This window comes from Lotus japonicus, chromosome 3 (genome assembly GCF_012489685.1).
Source record: "Lotus japonicus ecotype B-129 chromosome 3, LjGifu_v1.2".
Lineage (NCBI taxonomy): Eukaryota > Viridiplantae > Streptophyta > Magnoliopsida > Fabales > Fabaceae > Lotus > Lotus japonicus.
Window position 1 is genome coordinate 92,354,725 of NC_080043.1, and position 13,062 is coordinate 92,367,786.

The following is a 13,062-nucleotide window of genomic DNA, read 5'->3' on the forward strand; positions in this document are numbered from 1 at the left end:
ATGGAGCCACATGAAAACGACAATTTCGCTAAAAGTCATCAAAACATGCCTCAAAATGTAAGTAATTAAACTTGTTTCATACCATCTCACTAATTTTTTCATGCAGCAATCTCTATGATACCCTCTAATTCCCTTCATTTTTTTTCCTAACAGAAACCAATGAGCCTACCATCACCATGGTCTACTTCTGGCCGTCTCAATTCAGCCAGTCCTAACTTTCAACCATTCTCATTGGAAAATCAGGTAGTGAATTACATAACGCCTGTTTGATTGCAGTTTTAGGGTCTGTTTGATTGCAGTTTTAGGGTCTGTTTCATTGCAGTTTTTTAAATGAGGTAGTGAATTACATAGGGCCTGTTTGATTGCAATTTTAGGGTCTGTTTGATTGTAGTTTTTGTTTTCTGCTTTTAAAATAGTTTTTAAAATTAGGTAGTGAATTACATAGGGCATGTTTGATTGCAGTTCTAGGGTCTGTTTGATTGCAGTTTTTATTTTTTAGTTTTTAAAACAATTTTCAAAACCAAATTTTTAAAAACAGTTTTCAGAAGAAGAAAACAATTTGAATGACATGTTTTCCAAAATTTAGAAAACTGATATCTGAAAACTAAAAACAGAAACAGAAAACATATTTTTGTTGTTTTGGTTTTTTAGTTTAAAAAATTGAAAATGAGAAAACAAGTCGTATCAAATAGGTTTTCAAAAATTGTTTTGAAAACTGCAAACAAACAGACATATTCATCCATCTTACATATAATGTGCTTTGATCATGATGAAGGGATTTTTCTGTTACTTCATTTTGATGTTATATATATTTCCTCGACTCAAGCATTTTATAAAGTTGTGTGTTTGATTTTCAAATGAGTTTCAAGTCTCGCATTTTAAAAAAAATTAGTTAGTTGAGAATTATATAAAGATGTGGAGCCTGTTTGGTTGTAGTTTTATTTTCAGTTTTTAAAAACAATTTTCAGAAACAATTTTTAAAAACAGTTTTTAGAAGATGAAAACAAGTTGAATGACATGTTTTCCAACATTTAGAAAACTGATATCTGAAAACTAAAACCTGAAAACATCTTTTAGCTGTTTTGATTTTTTATTTTAAAAACTGAAAATGGGAACTGTTTTCAAAAAAAGGTTTTGAAAACTATTTTGAAAACAAAAAACAAACTGGCCTAGGGTGTCTGTTTTTCTTTCTGGTGTTTTTGATTGACCCGTTGGTTTACGATCTCATGTTTTAAACTTCCTTTTATCCTCAATTGTGGTCTTAGAGTCGATGGTTCAATTCTCGAGTAATTCCCTAAAAATGATGGTTAGTTTGTGGGGTTTGGACCAGATTGTGGAGCCAATTTTTTACTTAGTGTCGTCCCATGTTTGTGGAGCCTTTGTGTTTGACTCTATGTAATAATAATTTTGTTGTCAGTTTATACTTGAAGATAATTTCTATTTGAGATGGAAAAATTATTGAGTTTTCAAGTGTTATAAGCAATGAGACTCGCAAATACAGTGCATTAAGGTTTTGAGTAAAAATATGTTATTTTTTCTTGATGGTCTCCTTTGTTGGCTCGTTGGTGCATGTTCCCTTGCTTTGCACTTCCTTACATCCTCAACACACTCTCATACTTTTTTCTTGCAAATGTTTATTAAATTCAAGTTGCTAGTTGCTTTAGATGTTGTGGAATTTAAGTAAACTTTTTGCCGGAGGCTTTTGCAATTGTTGATGGATTAAACATATGTTTCATATGCTTAAGAAACTTCCATAGTGAATAAGTATACATGGTTGTATTAATGCATATGATATAACTGCTCTTACAGGCTGATCAGGGTGCTTCACTGCCTCCTTCAGAAGAAGCACAAATGACTTTTAGCGAATTCCTGGAGTTTGTGAACAAAAACGAGGATAATTTACAACCTATGTGCATACTAAATGCTGAATCAGAAATATATGCGAAAATGTCTCCAATCTCAAAACCCAACTGGTAAGGAGAAACATGGAAGTACATCTATTCCTTGGTGAACCTCTTTGATTACTTTACTTCAAACTTATTTTGCAAATTATACGTGCACAGTGCTGCAAGTGAGAACATGGGATCATCATCAGATGTAGGTTATGAGATTAACAATGTTGGTGGAGCAACAAAAACTTTAATCAAGGTGAATTCAGAACCAAACAATGGAAATGATCATTTTATTGAATTGCTCAAAATAATTGTTTGATCCTTTTTAATGTAGGATCTCTCTTCAACTATGAAGCAGCAATCTAACATGATGCATGGAAATGGTATGTTTGTAGTTAATGAATTTGTACTTTCTTATATAAAAGAAAAGTTGTATTTTATGATCTGAGATTTGAATAGGAATAGATGCAGAGAAGGTTACTAGTAATGTTGACTCTGAGAACACAAATCTTGCATCGCACTATTTGATAATGGATCCAACTGAACTGGACCAAAATTTGGGCCAAGATGTTAGTGCACCTGACACTACTCCTCAGCCTGAAATCCAGGTACCGAAAATTGTTATATCTTTTAGTATTTCATATTAAAATTAAATTAGCTTTTCATTTACCATTTATGAACTACGAGAGGTGTTTTTTTTAAGTTATATTTGTTTTAACAATCAATGTTATATTTCATTACCCTAAAAAAAAGTTATATTTCATTAAGACTTATAAAAAATGTTTTATTAAGGCGAAAACCCTTAAATTTTTAAGTCTTTCTTCAAATCTCAAATTTAGAATTAACAGTTTTTCTTGACTCGTCAACTAGAAATATATCATCTGCAAACATCTTGTAGTTAGGAATGCTATTTTGTATATTTCTGGTAAGCACGTCCAAAAACATATTAAACATGTACAGGCTTAGTGGTGTGCCTTGATGTAAACTTAACCTTATAGGGAAGTCTTTAGTCGTCTGCTAGGTAGACACACTAGTTGTTGCACCCTGAAAGGCTTAAAATACGGAACGCTGAAAATTCAAGATGACTAAAGACTTCCCTATGAGTGATACATGGAGAGCTAAAACTCATTTTTATATTTTACATTTTCTTACTCACAGCGCTGTTGGGTCCTTGCATCCTTGTAAAGCCTTAAAATACTCATTTTTATATTTTGCATTTTCTTACACACTTTCATTTCCCCCACCAAAATTCTTATATATCAATCTAAAACTTTTAGATATGCTCAATGCTTCTTTGGCATCCTCCTAATATTTTCAAACATATCATCCTAAATCCTAAATGAGATTAACATTACCTTGTGCCTCTCAATTAACTTCCTCAACTAATTTTCTCTTAAAAGTTAAAAGTTTCTCTCCCTAAACTGTCATCACTTAATTCTTGAATTTGTAACTTGTCAAGTTTTCCTTTTCCGCCTCTTGAACAAATATTAACCGGAAAAAGAAATATTTACATAGAAGGATAGACCATTCATAATTACCTTGGAGGAACTCTGCGGTTACCAATTAACCTATAGTGGGTTAAAAATAATATAGTTTTGATTTTAAAAATATAACTAGTTTATAATTGCATGCTTATTCTGTGATTAACCTCGTTGATAACCCAACTTTACTTTTGTTACATGGTCATTTTGTTACACCATCTATATGGACTATGGTCTGATTTATTTAAATGTCATGATTTTGGAAGGGCATCTTTGTCCCGATATCTCTTTATAAAAAAATTTCAAACAGTAATCATCTTAAGGTTGCTCCATTTATTTCTTGACAGGTAAGTGACAAAAAGGGAAAAGAGAGAAAAAGGAAGTCTAATAGGGATCTGCCAAAAAAATCAATGAATCCGGAACAGGTATATGATATAATATTAGAGATGGGTGAAATATTTTGTTGGAAGTCTTTTTTAAAACAACGAAAACATTGTGAATTATTGGTGCAATTAAATAACCCTCAAGTAATTAAACCAACTCTTTATTATGCTATTTCTTTTATTCAGAAGACTCCTCTTTAGAACTAATAATTTTCTTGAACACTTTAAGCTTTGCTCTTTGAAAGAGTTTAGTCACAATATCAACAATTTGATTCTTAGAGCCATAGTGTTATAAGCTTACTTTCTTTGACTACTAAAGTTCATCTTTTGGGTCATGCTTCAATTGCTTTAACGAATCTAACTTTGTTGATGTTCGCTTAATTATCAACATACAAAGAAACAATCAGTTTTTGATTACTTGGCTTGTTTACAAGTTACCAAGTTTCATTTTTCTCGATCATATATATTCAACCCTCTTGCATAGAAACTCTCATTTGGGCTTGTAGATTTTGCATAACCCAAAGGTTCATGTGTGTACTGGCATTTCGCTGTTGTCTTCTAGGGTTTGTTCCCACATCCTGCTTGTGGCGCCACCGCAGGGGGTCTTCTTCCCCTCGGGCCTCGGGGTTTCCCTTCCACTAGGAACTCCTTCCCCCCCCCCCCCCCACAATAGGTGGCCTGGTAACCCAAGTAAGTGAGTTTTTTTTTGTGTTTTTAGTCTAGGTCTTCTTCCTTCATCTTCACCCTCGCCTCACATTGTTGTCGTTGTTGGTCCCGCACTACTAGTCTTGCCTCGCTGCTGCTCTGTCGTCGCCCCCAACCACTGGTCTACGATGCCTAGTCCTTCTGCCACCTCCCCCACTAGTTTAGATGACTCCCCTGCGGCTCCACCCTTTGGGTTATTTCCTCTTAAGCTTCATAATACAAGCCCCAAACCATTATAATGTGTTTTCATGAAGCGTATTAGCAGAGTTTTTTTTATAAGCAGATTTAGTGACGCTACTTTCTCTCCATCAAGGCAAAACGAAGCAATATTGGAGTATTCTTGCTAGATGGGGTTTTGGAGCACTCGATCCGCCTCTGAATTGGTGGTTTCTCTATTGTTTTCTTTACCATATTGTTATGAGTTCTGTCACATTATGTTGTTGGCTAAATAGCATGCTAGCTTTGGTTGTATTGTGTATCTGTGCTATGGAGAAGTGCTAGCCTATTTCCACGGTTGAGTTATTTGGCTTTTGTCTCGATCCGCCTAAGTGTCGCTTGACTTGACTTTTTGCCTTAATCTTACAAACAATTATTTATTTTTTATATATATTCTTAAGAAGTTAAGGAGGATGGGCCGAACCCAAGTCAAACGGATTAACCAACAATGATTACTGGGCCCAACAATGTTTTCTTTCTGGGCCCAACCTAGCCTCCCCTCTCATCTTACGACCAAAAATATTAGAAGCCTCCCCTCTCATCTCTTTCTGTTGGGAACGTGAAGGCAAGGCGCTGCACGCGGCGGAGTATGGAGGCGGTGTGGTGGCTTGAGGTTCTCCTATTATGACGGTGTAGTGACAGGCCCATGGTATAGGATAAAGTGTTCAAAGCATTCAATCAGTTTTGTGCATACACACTTACTACCATTGTATATGCATGGTGGTAAAATATTTACCTGGTTGAGATGTTGCTGCACTAGAATCTTAACAAGACTACGTCCTCCTCTTCTTGTATTCTTTGCTTAATGCAAGCTCCCTCTTCTCTTTGTTTCTCACTGCTCCTCTGATCCTTCTCTTTTTCTCTTGCTCTCACACTCTCAGAATTGTGGTTCAAAGATGGAATTCTCAACTCTCACGTTATGCAACATTCTGCCTTCTCTGCTCTCAGATATTCCTTTTCTTGCTTGCTCTGATATTGTGATCTGATGGTGTAATTTGGTATTTTACAATTTGCCCAATATTCTTTCCCTTTTTGTTTTCTCCCTTTTTTGTTATTTTTTTTTTAAATTTAATTTTCGGTTATGGTTACTTTGGGGAAGTTCATTGAAAATGTTGTCCTCATGTGTCATATGATTTGTGCATCCACTCTCAATAAACCAAACTCCTTTGCTATTGTTTTCATGTAGCTCAACAACTTGTGCATGTTGTTCTGGTTTGTTTGCTCTATTTTTGCAAACATTTTCCACATGGCCAGGCTGATTGCAAGCTCTGCGTTTCACTCCTGGTCCAAACCAACATAAGTTTTCTATATGATTGGCCTTCTTAAAATGAGAGCAGGTTAAATATTTTCGTTTCCAACCTCCTTCTGTGGTACTTGTTACAAAAGCACCTTTAACTTTTTCTCACATCTGCATAGTCCTTCTTTGTTCAGTGGCATAGAAAGAATTAACAGGCTTTGAAACTGAGGGGATCGGAAAAATCTTATTTTCTTCAAGGGATGAGATTTTTGACTCGAACTTCTCTGGAAAGCACTAGAACTTTCTTCATCATTCTTTGATCACTAAGATCTTCACCTAGCAACCTGATCTGTATGACCACATTTGAAAGTTTGTATGAAAACTCCTTCACTTTTTCAGCTTATTTCATTTTGATGGCTTCAAACTCTCTTCTAAGGATTAAAAGTTAAAACCTTCATTCTCCTTGTTCTTTCACTCCTATTTGGATTTGTCCCAAGCTTCTTTTGTTGTTTTAAGATTCAGAATTTTGATAAACACATCATCATATAGAGTTGCATGTAAAATGGTAATGACGCCCTTTACCATTTTTCATGGTAAAACATTATTTGATTCACAGTTGGGTTATCCGGTAGAGGGGCTAGATTGCACCCATCTAGTACCACTTTCCACAAACTGTGTGCTTTTAAATAAGATTTCATCTTTGCAGCCCACAAATTATAGTTTTCTCCAACAAACATTGGAGGTGGAGGCAAAGAAAAATTGTTGGAAGCCATACTATTGGTTGTTGGTTATTGCTTTTTTGGTTGGTATGAGTTGTTCTTATCGAGTTTCACTCACTCAAAGATTGTAATAGATCGATGAAGCTTTTGATAGCATGTTAAGAAAACAAATTACACATGGAAAATATCATAAAATTAAACACCGACAAGGGACTTACAAGTGAAAAGAGAGTACTGCTATAAGATCTTCTTTTGTTATAAGTTATTCATTGATAACTTACAAGTATTTATCATTTAATGACAGGCCACATGCATGAATAGCTTTGCAAATCGAAAGACAGTAAAAGAAAATAAACATTTTTTAATACATAGAATTACTAAGTCATTAGTACTTACTAAGACTCTTACGTTAGGCTATCTTGACTATTTAGATAATTATAGCTAAGATAGAGAAATTAAATGTCCAAAATCTAACAATTTCCCCTTATTTTTTGTATGACTAACCTTGGCAGGAAGAATTAATAAAGCATCGTAAAAGAGTGGATAAACTCTTACTTAAGAACGAAGAGCTAAAGGAAAAAATTGACCATCTTTCTCAGGAGTGTCTGAATCTCATAAATGAAAATGATTCCTTACAGGTTTGTCATTCAAATTTCAATTTCTTCAATTTGTTTTTTATGAGAGATGAAATCATTAAAATTTGACCATTTGGTTTATGGGATAGTATAATTGGACACCAAGTATTAAACTTGTATTTTTTTTTTGAAAATAGTATTAAACTTGTATACTTACACTACTTTATAACTTTTTCTACACTATGAAATTAATCGATCCAACTATTGATTTGTTATATTATTATGATAATCATGCATTCAAAATTTCATATAGCTTAGACATTAATAGGTACAGTTTAATAGGGGAAATTTACTTATATTTGAATAACACATTATACATTAAGTTATATGATGAAGTACTAATCAGTATTTATTTATATGAAAAATTGTAAGTTTGATATACTTTATAAAAAAACTTTTTCTACCAAAAAAAAACTTCATAAAAAACTTTTAACTCGACTTAAATTGAATAGTTCCATTAAAAAAATGCTTAAATATGTTATTAGTCACTGACAGTTAGGGATGATTCTAAATTGGTCTCCATAAAAAAAAATCATAGCTTTTGCTTCTTGAATTTTTCTTATGTTTGAAATCAGTTAAAATGTTGTCACTTTGCCAACAAGTCATAAATTTCACTGTGTCACAACATGTCATAAATTTCTCTGTGTCACCTTCCTACGTATGATTTCATTAATCCTACATGTGTAGAAGCTTTTTAAGCAAGAACACCCTCTATTCCCAATCATTTGCCTTCTTCAAATTTATTTCTTCTCCATCATTCCCGGCTTCTTCTCCATAATTTGATTAGTGAAATGACACGTAGGAAGGTGACAAGATAAATTTGCTCTTTTATTTTTTTTTATTCGCTACGGGGCTAACGCCCCTTTCTTTGCTCTGTTTGTGCTTTATATATAAAACTACAACTTTTTTAGTATCTGATTTGGTGTATTGTATCAACAGAAAGAACTCACTGAGAAGTATGGGGCAGAAGTAGTAACAGAGATGCTCGAGAACTTCAATTCAAGCATTTGAATGGGAGCTGATTGAAACAACAGTGAAGGAATGCAACTTATCAGAATCTATATTTATTTGAAATTACATTTATAAGCTAGACTTTCAAATACTGGCTTATAGAAACTCCTGAATTATTGATCTCTTTTGCTTTTCAAATATTTAAGTTGTCATGTGTTGAACATGTTTGGTCATTCCAGCATTGAAACTTAGAGAAACTTTGAGACAATTTTGGTGTGCGTTTAAATCCATGATGCCTCCCCCTTTCTATTCCCATGCATTTTTCTGCTATTTTGTCACTGCATTTTTAATAAACGTGAATGGAAAGGAAGATAGATCGAATGAATATGAAGGCATAAAATAATTAATTTTGGTGACATTATTTTAAGTTTGATGCACTAACTTCGTGATAATATTTTTGAAGAAATAACATATATGACAACCCTTAAATTTTTAGGAATTAATTTTGAGGCAAATTATAAAAACATTTAAAATGAATAATTAATTGGTTGGTTACTCACCTCATCCCTTAATCATGAGATTGGAGGTTGAATCTCCGTATGAATATAACACATTTTGTGGTCACTCATTTACCGCTTAGTGAGAGCACGAGTCTCATATTTAACCGGTTGCAAATTTGAGCCTCACTCAATCCAGGTAAATATTATATATAGATCTACCCTAAGTCACTACTAAATATTTTGTTATTTCCTTTGGAGTTTTCAACAAAGTTTTGCAAAAAAAGAAAAAAAAATCAGTGGTAAACTCATTTTCTTTGGATTTTGGTGCATATTCTTGTCCATTGGAAATACTTTGTAGGTAACTTATTATGCTTAGCAAAAATTGGTAGGTAAAACTATAGGAATAGTTGATAGCAAAATCTGTCTACGCCTCTACGGAATCATTACTAGCTAAATCCATAGGAAAATCTCATAGCTAATTAATATTGTAGGAAAATATAAAGGTTATTCCGCAGGAGAGTTTCGTGACTAAACCCAAAGGAATATATTCCAAAGGTAAATCTGCAGGAAAATTAAAAATAATTTTGTAGAAAAATCCACAGAAAACTTTACAGTAAATATATAAAAAAAAAATCTCTATTCTTAGTCCTACTTTTGGATTTTCTTGTGGCTTTTCATGCAACTAATGTTTTTTATGTGAATTTTACTACAAGTATTTGCTTAAAGTTTGTTTTCTGAAAAACTTCCTAAAAATTAAACACTTGCGACTTTTTCTACACATTTGAAATTAACATGAAAAACTTAATGGAGTATCTATGGAAAAAATTAACATTAAATTTTTTAGTAGTGAGTATTCCTTGAACTCAATAACTTTCTCTGTCTTGAACCGAAGCATCATCCTTAAAAAAAATATTGCATAGTACAAACCCTCCCCTCATGGAACCTGCGAATCACGCGATTTTACTTTTTTTACAAGCACGGCCAAACAAATCAAACGGTTTCACTTTATCATTCTCGCTTCCAAGTTCCAACAACAAAGACGATTTTCTACCATGATTCATAACCCAATATATATTTCCAATCCATAAATCTTTTTATGCTCTAGATATTTGCTTTCTAAGAGTCATAAAATCAAAATCAAAATCATGGTTGGGGATGGAGATGATGAAGAAAATGATGAGATAAAGTAGATGATGAAGAAGAATCGAAGAAGAACAAGGGGAATGGTGATGAATATTCATGATATAAATAATTTTTTGTTCATAATTTAACCAATTAATTGTGTACTCAAATGGTAAAGTGGATGTTTTCCAAGTTCAAGGACGTCAAAGTGATGAAGAGACATTCATAACACTTTTGAGAAACATGGAGAGTACAAACATAAATGAAAAAAGAGTAGGGACAACTTTTACACATAGTTGAAACATCAAGGCAAAAAACGGCTTTTTAGCCCTTTTTTTATTCATAGTAAAAACTAGAAACAACAAATAAATAATTTCATTTTATGTATAAAGAAATATATTTATTTCTTATTTTCTCGAGGTTTGGAGATCACATTAAGTAGGTAGATATCTCTCAACAAATCTTTCTCCATATATATACACTATCCTAGGGGTGTTAAAATGGGTTTGGCCCACCATTTTGACGGGTTGGGTTTTTGAACCCAAATTTTAAAAGTGGGTCAGCCTAACCCAACCCGCATTTTGGCGGGTTAATGACGGGTTGGGTTGGGTTAGCCCGTCAACCCATTTTTCACTTTTTTTTTTTAAATTTCTTTCTAATTTTATTATTTAAGTAGAGTATTGAAAGGTGCGCATATATCACGACAGACCTAAACTAAAAAAAAATTGAAAACTAGTCAATGATGATCTTCCATGGATTCACCTATATAAGTTGCAGCTCTTATTTGTAGGTTATGTTTTGTCTAAAACTTTCATGACTACTAGACATTATCGTTTATAATTGTTGGTTGACTATTATTGGTTAAAGTAAACTCTTGTTGATAATTGTAAAACACATCTACTGATGTTAAGTAATATTAAGTGAGTGTATATCAAAGAAAAATGACATTTATCAATGATTTGATGAAGGTTATTGATGACCCGGGATTTAATGCTATTTTTCTATATAATTTTCATGCATTTTAATATATTATTTAGGATATTTTAGTCATTTTAAGTCACTTTAGATTATTCCATGCATTTTATTCTTTTTTATGTGTTTTTAGTACTTAGGTTGTTATTTTGAGTCTTGAAAAGTTCACTAGGGTAATTATCCTTATTTCATCCTTTATTAATTATTATATGTTTTATTTTATGAAGAGATAAAGGAAAAGAGGAGAAAATCAAGGCAAGATAAGCAAGATTCAAAAGTGCACCAAATCTGGAAACTTCAGCATGAAGCTTGTGCCGTTTTAACCTAAAAACCGTGCTGTAGCGCGACATAAACCAATGCTGAAAATTTTAGCATGAAGTAGCATGAGTTTCGCTTGGAAATTGATGCTATTGCATGACAGAAGTCGTTGATGGAATTTCTAGCATGAGAGTAGCACGAATTTTGCATGTAATTCGTGCTATGGCACAATCACGAATCTATTATTATTTAAACGTGTTTAGTTTCAACCCTAAGGATACTTTTTCACGTTAGAGCTTGGAGAGCTGCGTTTTTGGGTTTTTGCTTAGAGCTTACTTGGTTCTTTGTCAAGATTTTGAGGTTTGGCTTGAATTTTGATTTGTTTCCATGACTATGTCAAGCTAAACTCCCTTTGTGTTAGGGTGATTGATCTAGTTCTCCTTTAAACTATGTTTTGAACCAAGTTTCAGTTATGATTATGGATTCTATTTTATGTCTTGAATTTCTCCTTTGTTTTAATTGAAACTTTCTATTGCAATAGTTTGTCTTACTATTTTCTATGCAATTGGAAAATTGGTAGAATTTAGGGATTTGGGGAGAAGTTGAGCAAGGGTCTGTGCACCTTAGGAATAAGGGTAACGAATTGTTTGTGTTTGCCTGAAATTGAATTGAACTTCATCTCTAATTAATTAGGATTAGGTACTAAGGAATTAGCTATCACTGATTAATTGGAAGGGACACTTATGCAAGGAATTGATAAGTGGACAGTTAGGCTTAGAACCTAGATAATTAACTGAATTCATAATTATAACTGTTTGGGGAGATACATAGGGAGAGGGTTAACGAAATCAGGATCCCTAGCGCGCTTTTAAATTGAATTCACTTTAACCGTGTTATTTGCTTTCTTTAATTTTATTGCAGTTAAGTTACGTACGAAAAATCAATCATCTCTTTATTTTTATTTTTATTTTTACGTCCTAGCATTCTAAGTTTAGTTAATTTAGAGTATAAACTACGCAATCCTTGTGGTTCGATCTTTTTATTACTTCGAGCAATCTGTACACTTGCAGATTCGCTATCAGTTATTGACACTTACACTTGATAGTTGCTAGTGAGGTTACCGTTTTACAACTTTTAATAACCACACATGATAAATATTTTTTTGGTATTGCTATTGGTTGGACTTTCTAGTTGAACTCATAACATTTAAAGATAAAGAACAAGTATAATTCTCATTTTTTTCATGTGCCAACATATGAAAAGTTAAAGATTTCTTAAAATTTCTTATTGCACATCTTTTTTTTATTTCATTACATTTTCTAAGTGGGCTAGCCCGCCAACCCGTCGCTCCGCCAAAATATGGGATGGGTTGAAACTTTGAACTCAAATACCAAAAGTGGGCTAGTCCAACCCAACCCGCATTTCGGCAACCCATATTGCCACCCCTACACTATCCAACAATCAAACCTTATATTAAATGCTTAAAACACCAGTTATCTACTAATTGTGTGGTACTTGATGGTAATATAGATAGTCATCATTGGTAAAGAATTAGTCTCTTTATAGTAATACAAAGTTCAAAGGAATTTTTATTCAATAAATATATACTATGATAACTTAATAGGATGAAATTGTTTTTATTCAATAATCGGTAATTAATAATACATGTCATTAATGAATTTTCTTAAGTTATTTTCTCAAATGATGTCCACATACATGTGAGTTAATAGAAAATAATGTATAGTATTATTTAAGATTTTTTTTTCTAAAAATAGTTTTTAATGAATATTATTGTAATTAATTTGATACTTAATATATTTGTGAATATTTTTTAACTCGAATAATACGTGATTGACAATTAACATTTCAATAAAAATTAATAATAATATGTAGTTTACATTTTTATTTATTTATATCATTTATGAAGGTCTTATCAGTAATAGTTAATATATCTAGTAATAAAAAAAAACTTCCAAAAAGGTTGTTATTTC

General features: G+C 32.6%; 1 protein-coding gene across 1 annotated transcript; it reads left to right on the plus strand.

Annotated features, from left to right (window-relative positions):
* LOC130745026 (uncharacterized) lies at window positions 1-8,279 on the plus strand. Its single transcript, XM_057597177.1, has 9 exons — window positions 1-57; window positions 154-243; window positions 1,810-1,973; window positions 2,064-2,148; window positions 2,227-2,275; window positions 2,352-2,500; window positions 3,721-3,798; window positions 7,146-7,271; window positions 8,208-8,279. Exons 1-9 carry the CDS (start codon window positions 1-3, stop codon window positions 8,277-8,279), a joined length of 870 nt encoding a protein of 289 aa, XP_057453160.1.
* Window positions 8,280-13,062: the final 4,783 nt, after the last annotated feature.

Excerpts from the sequence above, each read along its gene's own strand:
- LOC130745026 (XM_057597177.1), top strand. The coding sequence starts at position 1 with ATGGAGCCACATGAAAACGACAATTTCGCTAAAAGTCATCAAAACATG. Across the intron at positions 2,276-2,351 it reads TAACATGATGCATGGAAATG|GAATAGATGCAGAGAAGGTT; the intron begins GTATGTTTGTAG and ends AGATTTGAATAG. Across the intron at positions 2,501-3,720 it reads CTCCTCAGCCTGAAATCCAG|GTAAGTGACAAAAAGGGAAA; the intron begins GTACCGAAAATT and ends ATTTCTTGACAG.